Here is a 22,619-nt window from a genome sequence, read left to right as displayed (position 1 = left end):
CTTTGCTGGAGGAGGGTATGGGCTGGCTTCTTAGGAAGAAAACGGGCCTTGTGGCTGCCTGGGACTTCAGAACCTGGGTATCCAGTCTGCCCCCGTCTCTCCCACATCGTAAATAATAAAACCACAAGGAAGAGGCTGCATATTATTTAAAAGCACCACCTAGAATGAGTTCAAACATCTTGGCCTCTTGTAGGGAATAAATGGAAGCTCAGTGCTGTAACTGATGCCTAATGAAGAGGTAATTTCGCTCAGTGGATATGCAACTTGCTGATGTATCTGATCTGACTCTTTGCTTTCATTATCCCTTTGACAATAACCTCTAACCCCTCTGCTGCTCTGACATGGGCAGAAAGTCAAGGAATTGTCCCATTGCATGCTTCTGCCATGGATGCAGGGAACGAAGTAGGCAGCAAGAGTCTCTCATTCTGTTCCTTAACCTCCGAGACCTACGCAGAGCTCCTCTGGCAGCTCTACCAGTATCCCAGTTACCTCTTCTGAGGTGAGCTCCTTGCTGCCACAGCCAGGTCTGGGCTGAGGCGATCCCAGAGCCTCTGCAGCAGAAGGCCAGATAACCATGAAAGAAACCCTGTGCATACTCGTTGCTGTTCCCCTCTCTCCTACTCTGGCCAAACTACTGACTAGAGAGCTGAACTACCACACTGCTGACAGCTCCCGCACCACACTGAAAACAAAGCTCAAGCAAAAGCCTGGTTTCTAGGGAAGAAGGCCAGGAAAATGCAGTGCAGTGCTGGGAGGGTAGACGTAGCTCCTTGAGGAGGACCCGTGCCTTTCCCAAGGCAGGGGAAAGCTGGGTTTCCACTGGCCCTGGACCATCTGTGGGAAGGCAACACAGAGAGCCGTCGTTCACAACCTCACCACGACTTCTCACAATTGTAACGTGGCTGTGAAAGTTCAAGAAGGGCCTTCCAAAGGAAGAACAGACAGACTAACCACCCTGCCTTAGTATGAACACCACCTCCCTTCATCTCCATCATGATTATTTTCTTCTACAATTTTCATGACAAGAAGCAAAAATGCTTTCTTGGCATTACTGGATGGAGCCTCCTATCTCCCCCCTGGGGCAAGACAGGACCCTAGCTCCTGCTTTATGGATAGTGTAAACGCAGATACAGTGAGGATACTGACACACAGACAGGAAAGCTGACTTACTCACACCTACACGTATGGTTGCAGTGACCTATGTGGTCTGTGCATGCCCCAAGCCTGCCAGATACAGAGATCTGGAAGATTTGGTGCTGAATTTTTGCGACACCAAATCCAAACTACAAACCCTGGCAGTGCTGCCCCCAGCCCAGTTACACACTTTCTGACCTCTAGAACAGAACCAGCTTGGGTTTGGCCCAACACGGGGCACGAGAGTGTGATGCAGAAGCCACCCATAGAGAAGCTGAGGAAAAGCTGGAGAGAGAAGAAATCTGGATAGCTGGTGGCCTTGGAAGGATAGAAGCAAAAATCTCTTTTGTACAAAACCAAATACAGTAATTGTCGGGAGAGCATACGGACCCTCGCATGTCATGGCAGTGCACACCCAGTTCCCACAGGCACAGACGCAGCGGTTGCACTCCACCTGGGTCTCTGCTCCATCCTCATAGGTTTCATCTTCCAGGGCACACTCTAGAGAGGCACAAAACAAGGGCAGTCATCGTGAGATAGTGAGCAGGCTAAAGGTAACATACTTTGGAGAAGCCTTTGGAGGGAAGAGATACAAGGTTTTGGAGGAGGCCTTCCTTCCCCTAACCACCAAAAGTTTCATGATGACTAAAACTTCCATGCTGAATTTGGTATCTGAAATCAGGCAGAGAATAATTTGGGAAAGTCAAACACGTCATTTTGCTTCCTCAAAACAACACATTTCGATTTCTCAATTCCAAATATGAGATTTGTTTGAATTTTCTGATCTGCTATACATGGAAAAGTACGCCCAAAGGGGAAAGTTTGGTTATTCTGAAACAATTCCTGTTCTAGGTGGGTAGAAGTTGGGGAAATTATTTGTGTAATTGCTGTTACCCTGGGAGAGGGAAAGGAAGGAAAACAAATATTTCTCATTTCAGCTCACATTTCTTCTCACAGCTCTATTATATGTCTAGGTCGAGGCCCCCAAAGCACTCAAGGGCCCATACGGTGTTAGGTGGAAACCAGGTGCTGATGTTTCCTGGGGGAGGTGCAGCCTCCCTAGCTTCCCACTGAAACAGGCAACAGAGGGTTCAACTTCATATTCCCTGGGAAGCGTAGCCTCTGCCTGCTCCTCGGTGCCACTGCAGTAAGTCTGGCACCTTTGGACCAGCACCCCCCGAGGGGACAATCAGGCGAATGGCCAGGCACGCCTGGTCAGCAGAACACCAAGCTGCTTCCACGTGAACCGTGGCACTAAGCAGGATTTGGAAGGACAGCGAACTCTGAGATGTTCATCAGGGAGGCGCTCTGTGTGAAAGGCAGAGCGTAGCAGGACTTTGGTCTGGTCTGACTTTCCTAAGTTACCAGACGTGAACTCCTCACATGATTTACCTCCACACTGTTAAATACGTGCCTTGACCTTCTGAGCATACCATATCCATTTGACCTATGCCGTTGTTTCTAAAATCCAAACCTTTTTCATCACAAGAGCGGTGGGGGCTCTGGGACAGAAAATACAGTACTTTTGACACAATGCAGGGACAAACGGGATGCTGTCGGATGCGAGGTAGGCATGTATCAACATTATCTCTGGGAACAGAGTTACAGCATCCAGTGTCTGGCCCAAAGCTGGTCTCTTTTCCTTCCTCCCTTCCCAGGACCCCTCTGGTTCCCCAATACAAGTGGGGAGCTCCTACTTTTCTCTGGTGGGTTGAAGGATGGGCTGAGGCACTTGAGAAATTCATTGAAGCTGAGCTTCCAGTCAGCATTTTCATCTGACAGCTCGATGAGGGCATCTACGCAGAGTCCCCTGAAAGGAAACACAGAGGCATGTTCTGCACAGGGCTGCGCTAGGCTGGTCCCTGCTCTGCTGGCTTCGGAGTGCCGATGAATAAAACCAGTAATAACCAGGAAGGCTCCGAGATGCCTGGCAGAAGCAGCTTCTGTACGGATACCTCACTGGATACAGACAAAAGAAAAATTTTGTCACAAAAAATTTCCCGGTCACAAAATACTCTCTGCTGGGCAAAGGCCCAGGAAGTTGGGGGATATTCAGAACAGCAGGAACATGACCCTCTTGACATCTACATGCTGTCACGCGAGTAGAGATGCAAGTACAGCATAACCACAAGCAGCCTGTTCTCATAGCCTGGCACGCAGTGGCGCACACACAAAGGGAAACCTCTCAAACTACACCTTCATGTGACGCACCAGCTCTAACTGCAGGCTGTCTGTGAGCTGTGTTTTCTCACCATCTTCTTTGCGCTGGATCTAGCAGGCAAAAGGTGAGTAGAGTCCACTGGAAAGGCCATTTATTAGGAAATAAAATAGAAGACAAATTTTCTGTCACCCAACTCACCTTCTGGCTGCATACCTACCAAATTTAAGGCAAAAGACTGTTGGAATACATGCCTAACACGAAGGGTAGGGGTGGGACTGCTCCTTGTGGTGGTATCCACACCTAATCAAGTGAGAAGCCACTTCATACGCAGCTACCTTTGTTAGTGCAAGGCCTAACTGATATTGTCCATGAGTGGATTTTCATGCCCCCTTCTACCACACCTGACCCCCTAGCCCTTCTTCTGGCACCCTGTCCACTGCCCACCTGAGCAGCTTGTTGGTCTCCTGGTCCATGTAGGTGGTGATGTTGACAGCAGTCTCATTCTGCTCCACAAACTTCAGGAATTCAGTGGAGTCCAAGCGAGAATCACCATTGTCAAAGCTCTGCAGGGAAGAATGGGCAGATGTGAGAGTCTGGTGTATCGGTTCAGGGTACCCCTCCCTTCTCCCTCTTCCCGTGTACTTAGCATTTTTGAAGCTTGCATCGTCCCTGCTCTGCACAGAGGCCCAGAGAAAAGCAGCAACATATCCATACTAGCATCAGAACTGGGAGACACGATCCTACCCTTGTGCTCACCGATAAGCTACACTGCCTCTCATTCACCTCCTGCTGCTTGATTTATGGCTCTAACCCCATTTCTTCTCTTTGTTCAGCCAGCTCTTAGCCTTCTTATATATCTCCTGCCTCAGAGCAGACCAGTTGCATTCAAGGAGGTGTCACCTTTCCAATACGTGTAAATTCAAAGCTGTGCCTGGACTCTTGACAGTGACGAAAGGGAAAATCACTGGAAGCAATTTTCTGCTGACCCCAAAGAACAAACAATTTAATGCAACAGCACAACGCCTTGCCACCAACTTCTCAAGGTCCTGACAGGACTCCTGGCACTGAAGAGCAGGATTTTTAGCCCCAAAATCCTGGCTGTACTCCCAAAGAAGTAATTGCATTTTGCCTTCCTGTTTGGAGATGTCATATCACAGTGCTGGGCACTCAGCAGGAACTGCCGGGCCTCCTCAGAGACAGCTGCATTGCAGTGAGGGGAAAATGAATTCTGCACACAAGACTGCCGCTGGGTAATTTTTGCTGTGTGACTTGGGGCAGGTCACTGTGGCTCCTTGTGCGGCGCTTCCAGGAATGCTGGAAAAGACACTGCCTGATGTTACCTCTATGTCGTTCAGGAGAAACCTGTAGGGCTAGGAAAACTACCCTGCACGCTGCAGCCTGCATAACTGCTCTGCTAACATGTTGACTTCTACTGGACTTCGAAGCCTCTTGTCCCGCTATTTCTTGTGAAAGCGGCTGCAGTTCTCTTAATGACCCAGACACAATTAAACTAGTTTTCTTGCCTTTTGATGCTATGATCTGCATTTACGTGTTACCTCAGAGACCCTCCAACAGAGGAGCTTCCCATTACTGGCCTCACACCTCTTGAAGCAACATCCTTCAAGGTCATGGCCTGCCTGATGAGCAATCCACGTCCCAGTGATCCACACAAGTCAGGCTTCTGGGAGGGAAACAGCTCAATGCCACATCTACAAACCTCCCCATCAAGAAGAAAAGGGAAAAGCTGCATGTCATCTTTGCCTCCAGTGTTTATTAACTGCAGGGCAGGAGTCAGGCTATCTGCAGGGCAGGCATGCAGAGCTCTGTGGCTGGGCACGGCAGAATTCCTCCAGTGACAGTGGACCCTCACTGGTGACACAAATTTATGTGTGTTTGAACACATTTAATTTGCTTTGCTTGGATTTGTCCCAAGTGGTTCCAAGCTCTGAATTCTGCTTTAGAAAGTATTTAAAAGCTTTAAGCGCTGTTGATATGGTGGATTACACCTGACAGAGAAGGAAATTCCCCATTTGGTCTGAGAAAAGGTATTGCTTTGTCATGGAAACTTTCACCTGCTTGTGCCTGGGATCAGTGCACCAGAAAAAGGGGGACAGTAAAGAGAACATGAGGCTGCTGCCTCTGAGTGGTGGCCATGGGATTTCCCCAGTGTCCTGACAGGTATGGGGCCGGCAGGGGTGACTGGGCTGCGAGCGGCAGTGGAGCAAGCTTGTGGCTGGCTCACGCATTTCAGCAAAGCCCATGGCCTGGGGAGACTCTCTGCAAAGGTGGCTGGGGACAGCACGTTTGCAGGGGGAGCAACCGAGGAGCTCCGCTCCGTGGGCTGCTGTGACTGTTGGGTGCTGGCAGGTGCTGGCGGGGGTGCCTGAGGCAGTGGGCCACAGCCGGTTTCCACAGACAGCAGCATTAATGGCTACAAAGGCGAAGATGCTCTCTGGAGCGTGGGGACCAGCTCCTCTGTCTCACCAGGGGGTGCCATTGCCATGGCAAATTTGCTTGCAGTGCTAACTCCTGTCAGGCATCATTAATCTCTTGCTGTCAACAGCTTATGATTTAAACACTCTCCCCCTTTCCCCACCTGCTCCTGCAGCTCCATGCTGAATACTTTGAAGTCTTTACCTGGAGCCAGGCCTGAGGGGGAGGGTGGCAGCAGTGCATGTGGCAGGAGCATGGGAGAAGCTTGTGATCTGCCAGTTACAAAAGGGGATGGGGATGGGCCGAGGGACAGACTGACAAGGAGGAGGGAACAGGAACAGGATTATTGCAGGGTCTGACACTCATGGGCGGCTCCTCTCTCTCTGCAGAGCACCAGGGGACTGCCAGCTCTCAGCCACAACTGGGCCATAATCCTTGCAAGCAAATATTCCCCTTGAAGCCCCCAGGCATCCCCTATCCCCATCTCAACATGGCCTGGGGACCGTCTGGAACAAAGGATTGGCAGCTCCTGCCCCAGCTTCCTGCTCCTTCTACCTGCATTTCCAGCACTTTCACCCACCTCTTCTCCTCTGGCTATCTTTTGTCCCCTGAGATCAGTCCTCTCCCCTGCCGCAGGCGCATCTGGCCTGCCCTACTTCTTTTCCCCAGGGCAGGTCAGACACCAGGAGCCAGGGATGCTCCAGGTCTGGGTTCTTACGTAGCCTTGTCAGTGGCTCTGTCAGCCACTGCTGCAGACACCCCGTAACACATCGCGCTGCAGGACATACCAGAGCTGCCTGGCCCCCAGCTCGACAGGGACGTCACACACTGGAGCCTCTTGGGTTGGGGCCATGGCAGCTGTTTTGCAGTGACAGGGAAAGAAATGTTCTCTGGCCTCCACGGCAGGTGCTGCTCTACTTGCCTTGAAATACTTGTCCAGGACTTCGCTGTAGTTGCTGCCCTTGGAAAACCAGCCATCTGGGATAATCTCAGCTTCCAACCACTGGATGACACGGCGACGAAGCTCGTCCCTGTCCGACTGGTAGCAGACGACTGTAATGGGAGAAGGTGTGGCAGAAGAAAAAACAATGATGAGAGAAACGGAGTTGGCAGGGAGATCACAGAGAGACGACTGGAAAGAAAAGCCAGCCAGGCCACCTTGATGGCAGTTCACAGGCCCTTGTCCCTTGGAGATGCACCACTGCCAGAGCAAAGCAGGGGTGCCATGTGCTGAACGGCGGATGGGCTGTGGGTGACACCATGTGGCAAGGCCAGAAAATGACACTCCTGCCAAAGCTCCACTGCCTTCCCAGCCCGGAGGCTTTTGGAAGAACAACCCAGAGCTGACTCATCTTGGTGTGAAGAGTCCCCAGACTGAGGGAGGAAGGTGACTGACGCTGTCCCCAGGCTTCCCGATGCTGTGCAGCACCGCCACCAGCTGCCACCCCTCAGATACCAAAACCTCTATCCTCTGCAAGGACAAAGAGTAGACAAAGAGCAAGCCCTTCCACCACACTGTCCCCAGGACTCAGATTTTAGGGCCTTCTGCCTCAGAAGATTTTGATTTTTCAAAGCCCTGACTTGTCATGAGAGGGGATCAAGTCAGGTTTGTTCACAGTATTCTCATAGCTTTCTCTAGTGGACATGACTTTGTGTGCTAGCACCAAACCATGCATTTAGAAGCAAAATGAAAGCCTAGATCTTCTGGCTTCTGCGAGTTGTCACCCCCACCCAGAGGTCAATGGAACCAGAAGGGGAATCAGTGTGCACTGATGTCACTTACACACACTAAGAATCTTCTTCTGAATCCAGTGACTACAATCACAACCAGACGGACAGATGAAAAAACAAACCTGTAGGGATTCTGCATGTTTAGTTTTGAACTTCCTTAAAACTGCTTTGAGGTGGTAGCCATGCTCTGACATGGCCCTTTCCATTAAGCTCCTATGAGGGTTTGCTCTCATCTGTCTGAGGAAAATTATAGAGCTCCAGCACTTAGAGGCCATGGATGGGAAAAGGGTCCCCTGATGAGGAACAGGCCACAGCCCCAAAATCCATAGTCTAAGTACACATGGCAATGCATAAGGGAGAAAGCGGGCACAGGGAATCAACAGACTTCTCATAGTATCATTAGGTTGGAAGAGACCTTTAAGATCATCTTGTTGGCTGACAGAAGGAGGCAGTTCAGCTCTCCCACCTGACTCCCCGGACCATGCCCCGCTCCTTACGCAGTGCTGCCTCTGCCTTTGCGCCCGTCGGTTAATCACTCCTAAAGCAAAGTCTCCTTGCTCTCGGAGTTGAGGACAACAGCTCCACAGTTACTGTGTTTTAGATCCTCAATGAAACAGGTAAAAGAGCACCTCAGTCTGGGTGATAAGCACAGCTTGTGTCCCTAGGGGCAAACTGGGTTTCATTGCACGCTGTCTGTGCCGAGCCCCTGAGACATCCCAGCACGGTGAAGAGCCCAGGAGATGGACGAGCTCTGAAAGGTTACGCAGGAGTAAGGAGCTGGGCAAACATACTTCAGCTGATTCACCAGCTCAGACTCTGCTACCGCCAGCGCAGAGGTATGACTTACACAGGGCTGTGCAGCCTCCCCAGCAGGCCATCCTCCCCATCTCTTTTCCCAAATGCATACAGAGGCCCCAGCCAGAAAGGAGGTGGCTTCTTACCTGGACTTGCAGCTGGATTGTCAGACTTCTTCTCTGTTAATGGAAAGACAGAAGACATTTCTGGTGCAACATGAAGCAATACGAACCTCCTCCCACCCTGGGTGCTGCTTGGGCAAGGGCAGAAGAGCCTGGGAGTCCTGAACTGGAACATCTGTCACCCTGAGGGGAGACTGAGGACTGTTTAGCCTGGAGAAGAGAAGGCTCAGGGACAATCTCGTCCATGTTTATACATTTGATGGGAGGGAATAAAGAAGACCGAGCCTAACTTTTCTCCATGGTGTCCAGTGACAGGGCAAGAGGCAGGAGGTACATATTTAAACACATGAAATTCAGTCTGAACATGAGAAACCACTTTTTTACTGCACGGCTAGCATGGGAAGGAGTTAAACAGCCCTACCACTGAGCAAAACCCTTGCTCCTGAAGTTCCTGAAGTCCCTCATGAATATGGATGGTAGTATGGATTTTAGGGGTTTATCCTTAGTCTGACCTTTCCTCAGCTGGTAGACTGAGCCACCTGCCTGGCTGACTCCACAAGGCTCAGGGGCAGGTGGGAGCAAGAAGTTGCCCTGCTCTCCCGAGTCCCCCCGCTCCCAGCAACCCAGGGAGACAATAGCTCCAAGATCTCACCACAGGCACGGTGCCAGGGTCCTGAGAGCACTAATGAGGTTTTAACGATCCTGCCAACCTTACCTAGGGCCTCCATCCACACTCTACGCATGAGCCCAGGGGCTCCATTTCAGCTGATGTCTCAGCCCCTAGCCCTTGCCTGGGATTATGCTGTAGGTATGCTTGTCTCCCGATCTGCTGCAACCATTCCTGTACCTGCCACAGACCCTGTTGATCTGGGCCCTGACCTGGTGACTGCCTTCCCACCTTGATCTCAGACCTGCTATAGACTACGTCACTACGGACTTGTCTGGCAATTTCTGGCCTGTGCCTGATTATGGTTACTAACACCAGACTTGATTCCATGGCTTGACTTCAGTCCTCCTTCATCACCACAAACTTGCCTGGTGATCTGGAGTCTCAGTTGAACCTGGCTGTCGTTCCCAGGCTTGCCCTGTTTACCCCACTCAGCAACTGTGGGACGAAGTCCTGGCTGGTGAGGCCCCTGCCTTGCCTTAGCATGCTTGGCTTCCGACTCTCCCTCCCTTGGAGTGTGGCCCTTGTCGATGGGGTTACCTTTACAGTGGCCATCGTGATCCACCTGTATCTTGGAGCCAGTGAGGCAGGCATCACGGTGCAGCTCACAGTGGTTCAGGTACGTCTTGCCATTGCTACCACACACAGGCCTCTTGTGAGGTTTGCATTGCTGTGAGAGAGCCAGAGAAGACAGCATTTTACCTGCCCCTTTGGGACAGCTAGAGGAAGGCAGGCGAGTCTCAGCACCAGCCCAACTCAACAGAGGCCCTTGGCACAGCTTCCTTGGCCCAAAAAGTGTTTGGAGCAGGCTGAGTTCACCTATCATCACCCCAGAAAAGCCTGCACAGGGAAGTCTGTGGGTGGCGTTCAAAGGCTTCACTTTATCCCAGCCTCTGTCACCACCACCATGACAGGAGCCTTCCTGAAAGCACAGCTCAGCAGAAATATTGGGGCCCGACATAAATACTGCACATAATACTACAAGTGCTGCTCTGGTGGCATGGACATGCCTGCCGGGAGGTGTTTCTGCGAATCTGTTCCGAGCACTTCTGCTTGCTCAGCTCTGTTGCGTCTCTTCGGAGACTCTGCTCCCCCTTTCTGCAACCGAACGCAGAACAAGCCGCCAGCCACAGGCCTACAGCAGAGGGAGGGTTCACCTGGGCTGCTGTTCAGGCTGTGGGCTTCTTCCTCCCGTCCCTTTCAGTCTGGCCAAGCCTACCCAGAGTGACAGACTCTTCCTGTCAGCAGGGCATTTCATTCTCCAGCGCCCAGGCTGGCCACGTCAGAGCTGCAGGCGCCGAGGGAAGTGGGAACAAAGAGCCACATGCCCATTCCCAGGAGCCAGGCAGGAACAGTTTGAAAGCACTGGGCAGAGCAGAGTAGGGAGACACTGTGTCTCTACAGCTGAGAAAGACTCTTCTAATCACCCGTGGCTCCCTGCTGGATGAAGCTATTCATCCTCACAGCACTCTACCACAATTATCTCCATTTTACAAAAGCCGGTTTTTAGTAGGGTGCTTGTAACCTGCTCAAACAAGATGCGAGTGAGGGCAGGCTGCCTTGGAGCTTACAGACCACTCCCCAGAGTGCCCTCCAGAGCCAGCTGCATATCAATACCCTACTGGGCTTTCCCAGCAAAAGACCTCCAGCCAAGTCCCCCGTGCACGTTAAGACCCTATGCAGTTGTGCAAGCAGCACAGCTGCAAGCCACAGACAATATCTACCCTGCAGGGCTCTTCTCCCCCAGCACACTGGTGTTTGAAGAGTCGCTGTGCATTTGCAGCTGCTCCTAAACAGCCACAGCCTCATCCCATCACAGGATCCTTCCAGCGACAGAAACTCAGCTGGGGGGTGATGGTGGTGACACCCGTCCCAGATGCAGACCCTGTGCCGCCCCCGTACCTCAATGCAGAGGCAGGTTGGCTCTCCCTTCTCAGTCACTGTACACTCCCGCCCAGCTCCGCAGAAAACATTGGCACAGATCTTGGATTTGCTCCTTGGCTCTTCCTGCAAGATACAAAGTAGGAGACACAAAATACACCAAGTTACACAGAAGAGCAGCAACACAGCTTTAAAAATAACACATTTAACTTGTAGACTGGACCAAAGAGCACCAAGGCGGTAAGGCACAGATTACAGCACAAGAGAGACATGACTGCAATAGACAGACAGCTGAGACAGATACAAGAGCGACGGCTACAGCCCCAGCAGCAGAGGGCTTCCCTGACGTCAGTCCTGAAAAATCACCTAGGAGAACTGGAGCAAACATGAGCAAGAGGAATTCTAGCACAAATGGCAAGAATAATTTGCTCATGTCAACGACTGCTGTCTTCAAAGTTTTTTTCATGGAGGGCAGGAAGCAGAAATGTTTTTGCTGGAGACATTTAAGAAGAAGGTGAACATAACCCTGGAGAAAGGTGTGATACCAAACAGGCAGAAGGAAACGCCATCAGGCACCAGATAATGCCCCCATCACAAAAATATTTCACAAAACTACATGACCCATTATCTTAACTCCACCAGTCAAGATTAAACACTTCAAAGGAAGAAACACTGTCATAGATAATTATACAGTAACCTTCTCACAAAGAACATTTCTTCCTGGTCCCTGACAGCCAGCAGTTGACTTATGCCCTGCAGCACAATTTATACGCTTTACAGTTTTCTTCTAGCCAAAGTCATCACAAGTATTCTTGGGGTTTGTGTAACTGTCAATTCCTTTTTTTCAAGTCCCACTGCATTCCCAAGCTGGTGACACCTAGCAGGGAAGATTTCCCAAGTTAACCATGTTTTCAACATAACCACCATTTACTTTTATCAGTTTAATAGGTATTTTTTTCCTTAGGCTTTTAAAAGAGAAGACGGTTCCAGGGGTTCAGGCTTAGAAGACCCTGGTTTAATTCCCTGCTTTGTCATTAATTTCCTTTGTGACTCTCATTTAATCTAACATTTCCACATGTATGTTAAGTGTCTGGTTCAGGCCAGTCAACTGGCTTCCTCAACAGTTTTGTATCAGAGACAGAAGGCCTGTACAGAGGAATGTAAAATAATCAGTGGGATAGGTCAATCACATCTGCTGCAACTCCTCTAATACACAAAAGTGTTTTCACCTTCTGATCTGAGTGTTATTCTTAACCTTTGCTCATCTGTGGTATCTTTGTACTTCCATCATACACTTTTGAAAGTAGGTGATCAAAAAGGAGCTGAATTTGCCTGAGGAGCAAGTGATAACATACAATGACAAATGCTGAGTACATCTTTTCTCTTGTTGCTTCTTTATCCTCTTTTGGTTTTTTGTTTTGCTTTTAAATCACAATTTCAGTGAGTTGCTGTCTTTACTGAACAGCCCACAGTGATGGCCAGATGAGTTTCTGAATGGCTTTGCCCTGGTCTTCAGAATATTTTGTCTGTTGGCCTACTGCACAGTTATCAAGCTCAAGGAGGTCTTCTCAAAGCACTACAGGATTCCCTTCAGGTTCACACAGTAGCAAACACCCTTCTGACTTTCTGCAAATGTTCTGCAAAACGTTTGCTGCTTATCCTGTAAAATAAAAATATAGTGTTGAGACACACCAGCCTCCTAGCTCAGAAACATACACCGTGTCCCAGGCCTGCTCACCCCACAAAGACAGTTTGTTATCCTCCCTCTGCCCCTTCATCCTCCTTTCACGTATTGTTTCTTGAGCTATGAAAGGCATTCTGCCCCTTCTGCTGCACCCACTCCTCTTTAACTGCCTTCTGGTGGAGAGCTGGGGTGAATGACCTAGGTGCTTCTGGGATGGGATGGAGCAAAGCAACCTCACACAACTTAGGGCAGGAACAGAAGAACTCATTTTGCAGAAAGCACAAACTACAAAAATTCTCCCAGGCTGCAGTCCGACTAGGGCACTCACAAACCTAAAATGCACTGCAGACACCGACGTGCTGATCCAATTAAAGGGTTTCAAACAACACGCTCATCCTTTCACTGAGCCAAAGACCAGGAAAAAAAAAAAGAGGGAGATGCTTCTGAACCCCGGCCCGCCGAGGTGTGCAGGCCAGGCGCCTGGCAATAGATGGCAGTACCCTGCCTCTCCTTCCCACGGCCGGGCAGGGCTGCCAGCAGCAGGCTCCTGCCTGACCCACCGATGCCAAACCTGCCTCTTGCCTTGGACTGAGGCTTACGGCACTGCTGCAACCACAGCCGGCCTCGGCAGGGTCCACAGGGACCTAGCTGGGCTCGCAAGATCCCTCTCTCCATGCCAGCTCACTGGAAACCAGGCCTGCGATGTGGTCATCCTGGCCGCAACTCCCTCCCTGGCAGTTCCGGAGCCCAGGAGCCGTCCCACCGCTCTTCCTCTGGGAGCCGGGCTGGGGATGCTGGCAGTGACCCCACCAGAGCAGCCTCTGAACACACCCCGCCTCCCGCCAGCCCAGAAGGCCGCGTTACTCTGACTTTTCGTATTAACCAAAGCAATATGGCTTGCTGCTTGCAGCTGTCCTAGGCGGGCAGTGGGTTGGAGCTGGCACAGCCGGCTCCACGGCAGGGGTCTGGCTGGAGAGAGAAGGGAATCAGGGAATCGTGCTGCTCCGCCTGCCTGCCCCCTCGCCGGCACAGGGTTTCTCAGGCCCAGCTTGCTCATCCTCCCCCCTGGCAGCAGCGACCATGGCAGGAGCTACAAGGCCGGGTGCTGGTTCCGCCTTTGGTGAAAGCAGCTCTCAGCTTTCACCCCAGCTCCCCACAACCCCCATCCTTGCAACGCTAACCCCACAAACCTTGCTTTCACCACCTACAACCTACATACCACAGCCCATTCTATTCATATGCCCCCTTCCCAAAATCCCAGAGACCCTCACTTCCTTCCCTCACCAGACCTCAACTCTCCCACCCTACCTCTACCCCATCCTTCACCTGCAGCCTGCCCCATTGCAGCTGCTTTGCAGGGTGAGGTGCGCTCCTCTGCCAGGCGTTGGCAGCTGCTACTGCAGATCCTGCCTCCACCTCCTGCAAGAGTCAGAAAACACTCTCCTCCACCAGCCCGCACACAGATGAAGTTAGCAGTTCCCACCGCTACTGTTTGGTACAGCCACGCAGCTCCGAGGTGGCTCACGGCATACCATGGCTGCTTGCTCCAGCAGCTCGTGGCCACCTTCCCAGCAAATGCCCGAGTCTCCTGCGCGTAACCGGGTGTGTAACGGAGACAGCGGTGGATGAATGGATGAGTATTGGTAGAGGTCTGCAAATGAGGCTTTATAATCTTCATTCCTGATTCTCTGATGACCTCCCAGATGCCCCAGACAAATTAGTTTCTTGTGGCAGATAGTCTGATCTGACCTTGCACCTTGTCATGTTTGCTCTTTATAAAGCCCCATCTAGCGGAGTCATGTGAGTAAGTGGGGAAGGCAGCTGCCACTTCAATATTCAATAGCTCGTCCTCGCACCTACCATGTAAAAACTTGAAAATACGACCTGCAAAGGTTTAAATGCAAGGTCACACACACGAAAAGACTCCACAGTGTTTCCATGGCATCGCCCTTAAATGAATTTCAGGATGTGGGGGCTGGAATCATGGTTTTTACACTGCTTCCTCCCTGCAAGCTGCCATTGCCTTCTCTGTCACCGTGGGCTTGGGAAGTGCCACTCATCCCTGTGCACAGCACGCTCAGGCAGGCGGAAGGGAAAGGGCAGAGAGTCGTTACTAATTGCTGCATGGTGGCATTTACACCGCGAGCCGTGACAAGGCTGTTCCTCCTCTCATCGGGTGAGATGCCCAAGCTCCCTCTGTCTGGCCAACGCTTTTAATGACTCCTCTGCTGCCCAGAGAGCAAGCGGGAAGGCGTGAAAGCAGGGAGCATGAAGCCAGGGCAGGAGCACCCAGACTCCGGAGCGTCTGCCATGGCACAGGGGCACTCCTGACTCTTCACCCCGCAACCTCCACAGGGGCACAACCGCCCCAGACGTCTTCTCAGGCAAAGACCATGGAGAAAGCTGTTTGCCATGGCTCACGGGCCAGAAACTCAGGGCAACCAGGCAGCCGCAGCATCATGTACACACAGCCCAGACTGTCTGCCAAACGGGGATGGGAACGCACGCCGCTTTCGGGGGGCCGGGAAGTGCATTCCGATGGACGAGGGTTCTTGCATGCAAATGGGCAAGTGCCAAGCAGAAGACACGAGCTGACAGTAGAGTGAGCCACACGCACTGCTTCTGCCTCAGCTGTTGCTTCCCAGTGAGCAAGGAGGGAAAAAAAAGAGACATTGCCAAGGCATCCACTGGCGAGAAAGCCCGTGGCATTGCCGGTGGTGAGGGATCACCATGGCAACCAGCAGTGCGGGGCCTCAAGGTAGAGAGCTAAAATTAGGCAGCAGCAGCAGCGGGGAGGGCTGTTTCTCATCTCTAGCAGCAACCGGTGCTGAGGAGTCGGACCTCCAACACGGCCTACGTGCAGATGTCAGGAGCATTTCTGAGCCCCTGCCTGCACCCGGACGTCCAGCACCCGGCGTGGCTCAACACACCAACAGGCAGCACCACGGGTGGGTCTGCACAGGGTCCCGAGGTCCTCGAGCTGCCGTGCTCCTCCGTGCCGGTGGGGCTGCAGGGAAACAGCACCATGTCTGCAGCGAACGTACGAGTGACCGCACACACGAAGGAATCGAGGCGGCTGTGGCTCCTTGCCTTTGCACGGGAGCTGCTCCCTGCAGCTGTCCCTTGACAGCTCCCTCCCCGGCCCCTGCCGAGCCACAACTGCCTGGTGTCGCCTGGCAGAAACACCGACTTTCCCAGCCAGCCCGTGAAAGCTGAAACCATTAACAGTTCGGCGATAAAACACCTTTGTAAGGAAGAACAAGCTTCCACCTGCAGAGAAGAGCCGCCGTGCAAGCAGCTGCACGTCCACCTCGCCCCGCTGCCCGCAGGGAGCAGGAGGGATTTCTGCCATTACGCATGCTCTGGGAAACGAGCAGGGAGCCGGCCCTGCTAGGAGGTGGGGAGTTAACGTGCTTGAAAACGATCCCTCAAGATTGGTTTTTGCTTTCTGCACATCCTTCCACACAAAATTTGCTCTTGGAGATCTCAAAAGTCTTTTGCTCAGCAGCCCACGCTGCACTAGAGAAACACTACCTGCCGTCCTGCTCCTACTGACATGACTAAAAAGCTTTTCTGCTATCAGCAGCAACTGTAGGTCTTTTTCCTCTTCTGGCATCAGTTTGTGGAAGTCTGTAAAATGACTTAACTCCTCACATAATGCTCTGTGATGTTTGCTGTAAAATCAAGGCTTTGCCCTGCCTGACATGCGAGGAAATCAAAGTGCTCTAGACCTGTAACACTGAAAGCTACTCCAGGAGGCAAGGCCACGTGTCACACAAACACGAGTACCACACAGATAAGGCAAAACCAAAGAACGCCAAAACGATCCGTGGGGTTGCATGACTTGCACAGATTCTCATGCTTTAGGGATGGCAGCAGCCAAAGCTGGAAGTTTTCAGATATAACCAGTACAATTCACAATGGGCTCCCTCCACACAGACAGGGAGAGACAAGCTTTGCATCTACGTGTTTCAGCCCGGTCTCCCTACGGCTTCCCATCCACATGCCTTTTGCCTGTTCCCTGTCACGGCTGACACCCGAGTAGGGATGTAAGGGGTCCCCAAATGCACCAAGGTGCCACCAGTAAACAGCACTGCCTGTACAATTTCTAAACCAACTACACCCAGCCGTGAAAATTAGCACTTTGTTCAGCTGTTGTCTTGGCAATGTTTTCTTCTCAGCGCAGAAAGATTGGGAGACACAAGGTGCTAGGTCAAGGGTGCAGAAAGCTGAGATGAGGAGCCATGTCTCGACTCCCAAACCTCTCTCCTCTCCTGTTGTGGGGCTGACAGGGAGCAGCACTGCATTGTGCTGCAATATTCAAAAAGAGCGCTGGGCAGCAGAGCAGCTCTGGGGCATCAGGAAAACTTCACAACTCCTGTACAGTGGTGGCACTAAGAAAACATTTGGCTCATGATTTTATCCCATTATTCAAGTGCATCTCCTGGCATAACAGCTCTTTCAGCAGTATGCCCTCCTGCAGAGGCCCGGGGAGAGCAGATCCCGCATTTGCGGGACGGCACGCACGGACAGGCAGCCTGTCACCTCTGGCCATTTCAGCCACTGGCTCTTGACAGCACGTTCATTCGTCCTGTTGTTCTGGTTTGTGGCTAACAAGAAAAGTCCTCATCCCTCCCCGCAAACCTGACCTAATTCGTGTGGCAGCTCCCTGGATCCTCTAACACACTGGTGTGACAGGGTGGAAGTTTGGCAGCAGCATAAAATGAGCAGATTAGCACGAAACAAGCAGGCACCCCTGACATTTGGTGTGCCATAAATAGAGAGGTAAGGCGAACACTGCAATTTCTCTTCCTTAAGGCTATTGCCTCAGGACATCTGCAGACTCTGGAAGAAACCCCACACTAATTATCTTTAAGTCTGAATCAGAAGGTTTAATTTTCAGTTGTCAAAGGCAAGATGGAGGTAAGCCCAGCAGGGAGGGTTGAACCATGTCTGATTCCCAGTTCAGCTCTCCAGTAAAACCTACCTCCCAGGACATCATCACTATTAGGATGGTATAGTGGGCTATGGAAGGATCCATATCCTCTACCCTGGAAGGAAACCTGCCATAAGAGGTTGTTGAACACACTGGTGCAGGGTCATCAGCTGCACCCTCCCTCTGGTCTGGTGTTACGTGGTCCCAAAGTGGCACCCTCTGGAGCCGCTGACCCCCCGAACTCCCCCTTCCCTTGCCTCTGGGAGGCACACGGTACACGTCCTACCGCTCAGACCAGCAATGGTGTCGATGGGCAGCTCAGAAGGCCTGAAAACAGGCCGTCTCTAAGCTAGTTAGTTAAAAAGGAAAAGATGTTTGTCAAGCAAAGTCTGGACCAGTGCTTGATTCCCCAGGGGACTGTGACCAGACAGATTTGACAGTGTTCCCAATGCTAACAATATTCCATTTGAAGGGTGTCAGCATGAGGTCTGCGCTGGATGCAAAGGGGTCCAGTGCCATTAAAACTTCAGGATTCCTCCTTCCCTGAATCCTAAAGCCATCCTGCAAGCAGCAGAACTAATGAAGCCCAGCTTCCAACAGCTCGCTCTGCACGGCCTGTCCGTCAGCTAGTTACAGAGCAGCATATGGACTCCTTCCTCAGGGGGGGTCTTTGCAGGCCCCTCTCATTAAGGCAGTCACCTAGAGTCACAAAACCAGCTGGATCCCATTATCTTGGAGGCCTCCACCGCTCTATCAGCTGTGGCGGAAACAGGCTGATGGATTCAAGACTCACTGGAGGCCAGAGACAGACAGGCAGGCACGGACAGCCTGCTGACATAGCTTTGCTTCCTTGGGGAACCAGGCTGTAATTCCTTTGCAGAGCCCCACAGAACACCTCCCTGGCCCAGCCTCTCATCTCAGCAGACTCAACACCACCGCTGCTTGCGGTCCTGGGGGCAGGTCCTCGCTCCAGCCCGCTGCCATGACTCCAGCCCCCCTTCTACACTGACCCTTGGGGTCCTCCCCAGTGTTTTCCTTGCATTGGAGGACAGACCTCATCTCTCTCCTGCTTTCATCTGTCCCTCAGAGCTTCCACCACCAAGGTATTTCAGGCAGCAGCAACCCAGGGCTGCAAACAGCCACCCGGACACAGTGCCGGGAGCTGCTGCACTCCGGGCAGGATGCCTGCCATGGAGGAGCCCATACCCCAGACACCACCACCCCACCCCCCTCCCAAATCTTCCCCTGTATCTCTTCCTATTCTCAGCTGACATCCAGGACTGGCTCACTAAATAAATCACACAACAAAATTCAACTGCTTTAAGGCTTCCGAATTTCTAAAAGATGAATTATTTAATGGCAGCTGCCTTTTGCTAATGGGAAACACGCCAGAGCATACATCCCTGCCCATGCTGGGAATCAGGGCACGTTCCCTGAAAACCTGGATGCAGAGACAAGCAGGCAAGAAAGGAAGGGACCTGCAATTCCCAGAGCTCCGAGTAGGTTCCCTCTCTGCAAAACTTGTACCTCGTCCATTTGCATGAGACCCTTCCTACTTGGCTGGCTGCTCCGTCCATGATCCACAAACTGTTCGTGTCCAGCGTATCAGAGCCTGGGGCTCTAACTAACCTCTGGGATAAAGGGGGGCCCGTCAAGTCAGCGACCTCTGCACGGGACCACGGAAAAACAACATTGCTTGTGGAAGCCTGCTCGTGGGAGTTTGTCCATGGCTCTCTATGAGGGAGATGGAGATGTCCGACGCTACTACTGCTACAAAAAAAGACTGCCTGGGCAGTATTGCCTTGCAGAGATCATGGAGTGGATACAGAGAGCTCTGCGCCGCCCCTGACCCCGGTGGGTGTATGGCCTGGCCCCCTGACAGGGCCTGCAGCCCTCACACACCAGCCACGGCCTTCTCGTGTCCCACAGCAAGGAGGCAGGGGCTGGTGCCTGCAAGGAAAGGGAAGCAGGAACTGGGAGGAAGGAGGCTTTTCTCCCCACAACCTCATCAAGAGGAGAAAGGCATCTGCCAAACAGCTGATTTCTCTTACAGCGTGATGCTGTGAACAGTTACAGAGCCAGGCACACCTCTCCTGGGGACTCCGCTGCGTGAGGACTCTGTTTTCCCTTTTAAGCTGGAAGGAATGTCTGTGCTCTGGCCCCCACAACCTCATATTTTCCACCACAAGGCAATGACGGGTGAGGCCCCAAAAGGGGAACAATGACATGAGAGTCTGGGGAAGAGGAAATCTCTACCGCAAACAAGTCTGGAAAATGGCTGCTAGAAGGAAAGGAGCTTGTGTCTGGCAGTGCTCTCCCTGCTGCAGGCTCACTCTGCTGCTCACCCAAAAACCCCGCTTACACTCAGAGCCTCAAAAATGTAATGGCCCCAAACTGCACTGTCTCTTAGCATTCTTCCCTCCACCCATCCCTGCAGCGCTTCTGGAAGAAGGGACTCAATTCCTTCTTGCCGCATCATGCGGTGGAACTGCCATCTCCTCAGCAGCCACCAGGAACTTTCTTGCGAGCTCTGGCTCCCAGCAAGGCACGGAGGCAGGAGATCAGAGACCGATTTGCGCATGCCAAACCGGCTGGAGAGGCTTCAGCTGTGAGCAGGGCAGAGTCAGTCCCACAGGAGGAGAGGAGGTGGTGCTGCCGCTGCACCACGGTTCTCAGGGGGAGGAATCCAGTTAATCACTTCGTATTTGGACAAGAAAATAACCCTCGTGCACAGGGGGGAGATGTCAGTGCGCATGAAAGGCCTTTAAACGAAGCTAGTCCCACAGGGCCTGTGGGATGAGATTGGTATTATCCTCCCCATGTGACAGACTGGAAAAGAAAGGCCCAGGGGAGGGGGTTTGCTCAAGAATGACCAGAAGACAGCAGCTCAGCTCCCTTGGCTCCCTGGTCCGGAGCCAGGACCACTCTGCAGTCTGATACACAAGTCATGCTCCTCGCTGTGGCATGACTCTCCTTCCCAGACCCTGAGTGCCCTGGGCCAGGCTCCGTTTTGCCAAGGCTGGGCTTCTGGGAACTGAAATTCTCCATCCTGTTTTGTTTAAAACACAAAAATGAAAACAAGACCAGCAATGACTCCTGAATTTCAACAGGAGGGGACCATTCTGTATGCGGGTAGCACATGAGACAAGTCGCAGCACCACAGGAGTGGTCAGAGGAAGCCCTTGCCAACAGGAGGGTGTGAAGGAGGAGGATGAAGAGCAGTTCCTCCTCAGGGCGGGCAGGCAGAGGTGGAGCACTGTCCCTGGCCTCCAGACCAGGGCAGAGCTGTGAGGCACAGACTCCTCCTAGCAATTAAACACAGATGCCATCACCTCTCTCCTCCAAGCACACTCAGGCTCAGCAGTAAAAGGAAGGTTTCTCTGCCAGATGGCACTTTCCCAAAGGCATCCTCCTTCCCTTCAGGATGCAAGAAGTCCAAGTCCTCAGAGTCCAGCACTGGAGCCCTGAGATCATCTGCCCCATTTTGGGGTGCACTCGCCCAGCAGCCGCCCCCTAACACGCACCTACCCACCCACTAACCAATCTGAAGAGGTTTGTGCCACATACAATCTCAAATGTTCCCTTTCAACCCCTAAACCTGTGGTGACCCACAGATCTTTCTGTGTCATGGCAGTCCCTCTTTTTCCCTCCTTCGTCCCCCTAATTTCCCACACTTAGAAGTTCTGCAGATTTTACTGGTCCTGCCAGTAAGTTTTGTTGCCTGTTCTCCCAGCCAGCTGGGATGATTTATTTCTGAATGGGATTCAAATCTGGCACATTTCTCAGCCATCACCTGGCTCCAACGGAACAGAGCAAAGGGAAGGGCGAGCTGAGCAGTTGGAGGCAAGTTAGGATTTACAACCCTATGGCATCTCCTCACCTCTTCCAGTAACTGGATACACAAGAGGAATGTAGAGTGCAGGAAATGCTGAGGTTTACCAGCAGCCTCCAACTTCTTACGCAAGAGACCTCAGTAGTTTTGTTCCCATCACTAATGCAATGGATGTGATGATCCCTCTTCCCAGCTCCGTGCCTTGGTCCTTCTTTACCCACCTTCTACCACATCACATCACAAAAAAACAATGGAAATCACTATGCAACTGAAATTGCTATGCAATTGGGAGGGAAGCACTGAGTCAGCCTCGGTGGGGGAGGGAGGGTGAGAACAGAATTGGACATTAGCCAGCTTTGTGCTTCTCATCTTCTAGCCTTGGTCAAGGACTTGCTCAGCTCCTTGTTAATGCTGAGCAGCTTCAAGGCTGCTCCACCCCATGGCTCTGCTGGAGATGGCCCTGCAAGAGTGAACCCCCAAGGGACAGTGCTCTCTGTTACCTTTGTAGCTTCTTTACTACACGAAAGGTTGTAAGAACCCCTTTACACGGTGCAAACAGTGAGGAAGGGTCAGAATAAACCCTATTATGAGGCATTATTTTGGCTAGACAACTTTTCTCGGCCCATGGCATTGACAGAGCACCCCGTTCCTGAAACCATATAGCCAGGAGTGGTTATCAGACTAATGGGAAAATCTGAAAATAGAAGCAAGGTAAAACAAACCTGCAAGAGGGAAGAAGTTTGGGAATGCTGGGGAACTAATCTTATCAGTGGTTATCAGTAATTTTATCAGTTTATCAGTAGTACATCTGTCATAAAGGCACAGCTCCATCAGAGGTTAAACTGTGTCCCTGTAGCCAGAAGGAACTGAAGGCAGGTCTGCCAAAGCTCTGCCATACTACAGCCTTCAAAATGCAAACTAGGATTTCAGGAGGTGGGCAGATGCAAAGAAAACTGTCCAGGTTCTTGTAACCTCAGCTTTCACTACTGAAGACCTGACAACTGGCAGAAGGATGTGTGCGCCTACCCATCTGTGTTGGAAAGAGAAAAAACGCTGCTGTAAAAACTAAGTGAAAATCCTTGCTGCAAGACAAATATGGGGAGGGCTGCACAAGCATGCAAACTACAGGGACAGAGGCGCATGTGTTTTTCTCTGCTCTCAGAAAACACATCAGCAACAAGCAAATCCCATCTAACTGCAAGGGCAGTCACCCTGCATCCCCACAAGGGACCAGAGAGGGAAG

General features: G+C 51.9%; 1 protein-coding gene across 1 annotated transcript in view; it reads right to left on the bottom strand.

Annotated features, from left to right (window-relative positions):
- The window catches only part of FSTL1 (follistatin like 1), a 53,758-nt gene that overhangs the window by 3,821 nt on the left and 27,318 nt on the right, over nt 1-22,619 (bottom strand). Inside the window, exons 3-9 of the mRNA XM_040595683.1 lie at nt 10,946-11,050; nt 9,584-9,713; nt 8,401-8,433; nt 6,651-6,781; nt 3,740-3,858; nt 2,832-2,944; nt 1,525-1,635 (exon numbers count right to left, since the gene is read on the bottom strand). Coding sequence (XP_040451617.1) covers nt 1,525-1,635; nt 2,832-2,944; nt 3,740-3,858; nt 6,651-6,781; nt 8,401-8,433; nt 9,584-9,713; nt 10,946-11,050 — 742 coding nt within the window. The remainder of the gene's footprint in view (nt 1-1,524; nt 1,636-2,831; nt 2,945-3,739; nt 3,859-6,650; nt 6,782-8,400; nt 8,434-9,583; nt 9,714-10,945; nt 11,051-22,619) is intronic.

The sequence above is a fragment of the Falco naumanni genome, chromosome 5, assembly GCF_017639655.2.
Source record: "Falco naumanni isolate bFalNau1 chromosome 5, bFalNau1.pat, whole genome shotgun sequence".
Lineage (NCBI taxonomy): Eukaryota > Metazoa > Chordata > Aves > Falconiformes > Falconidae > Falco > Falco naumanni.
Note: the sequence above shows the minus strand (reverse complement) of the source record. Positions and strands in the feature narration are given on the sequence as shown.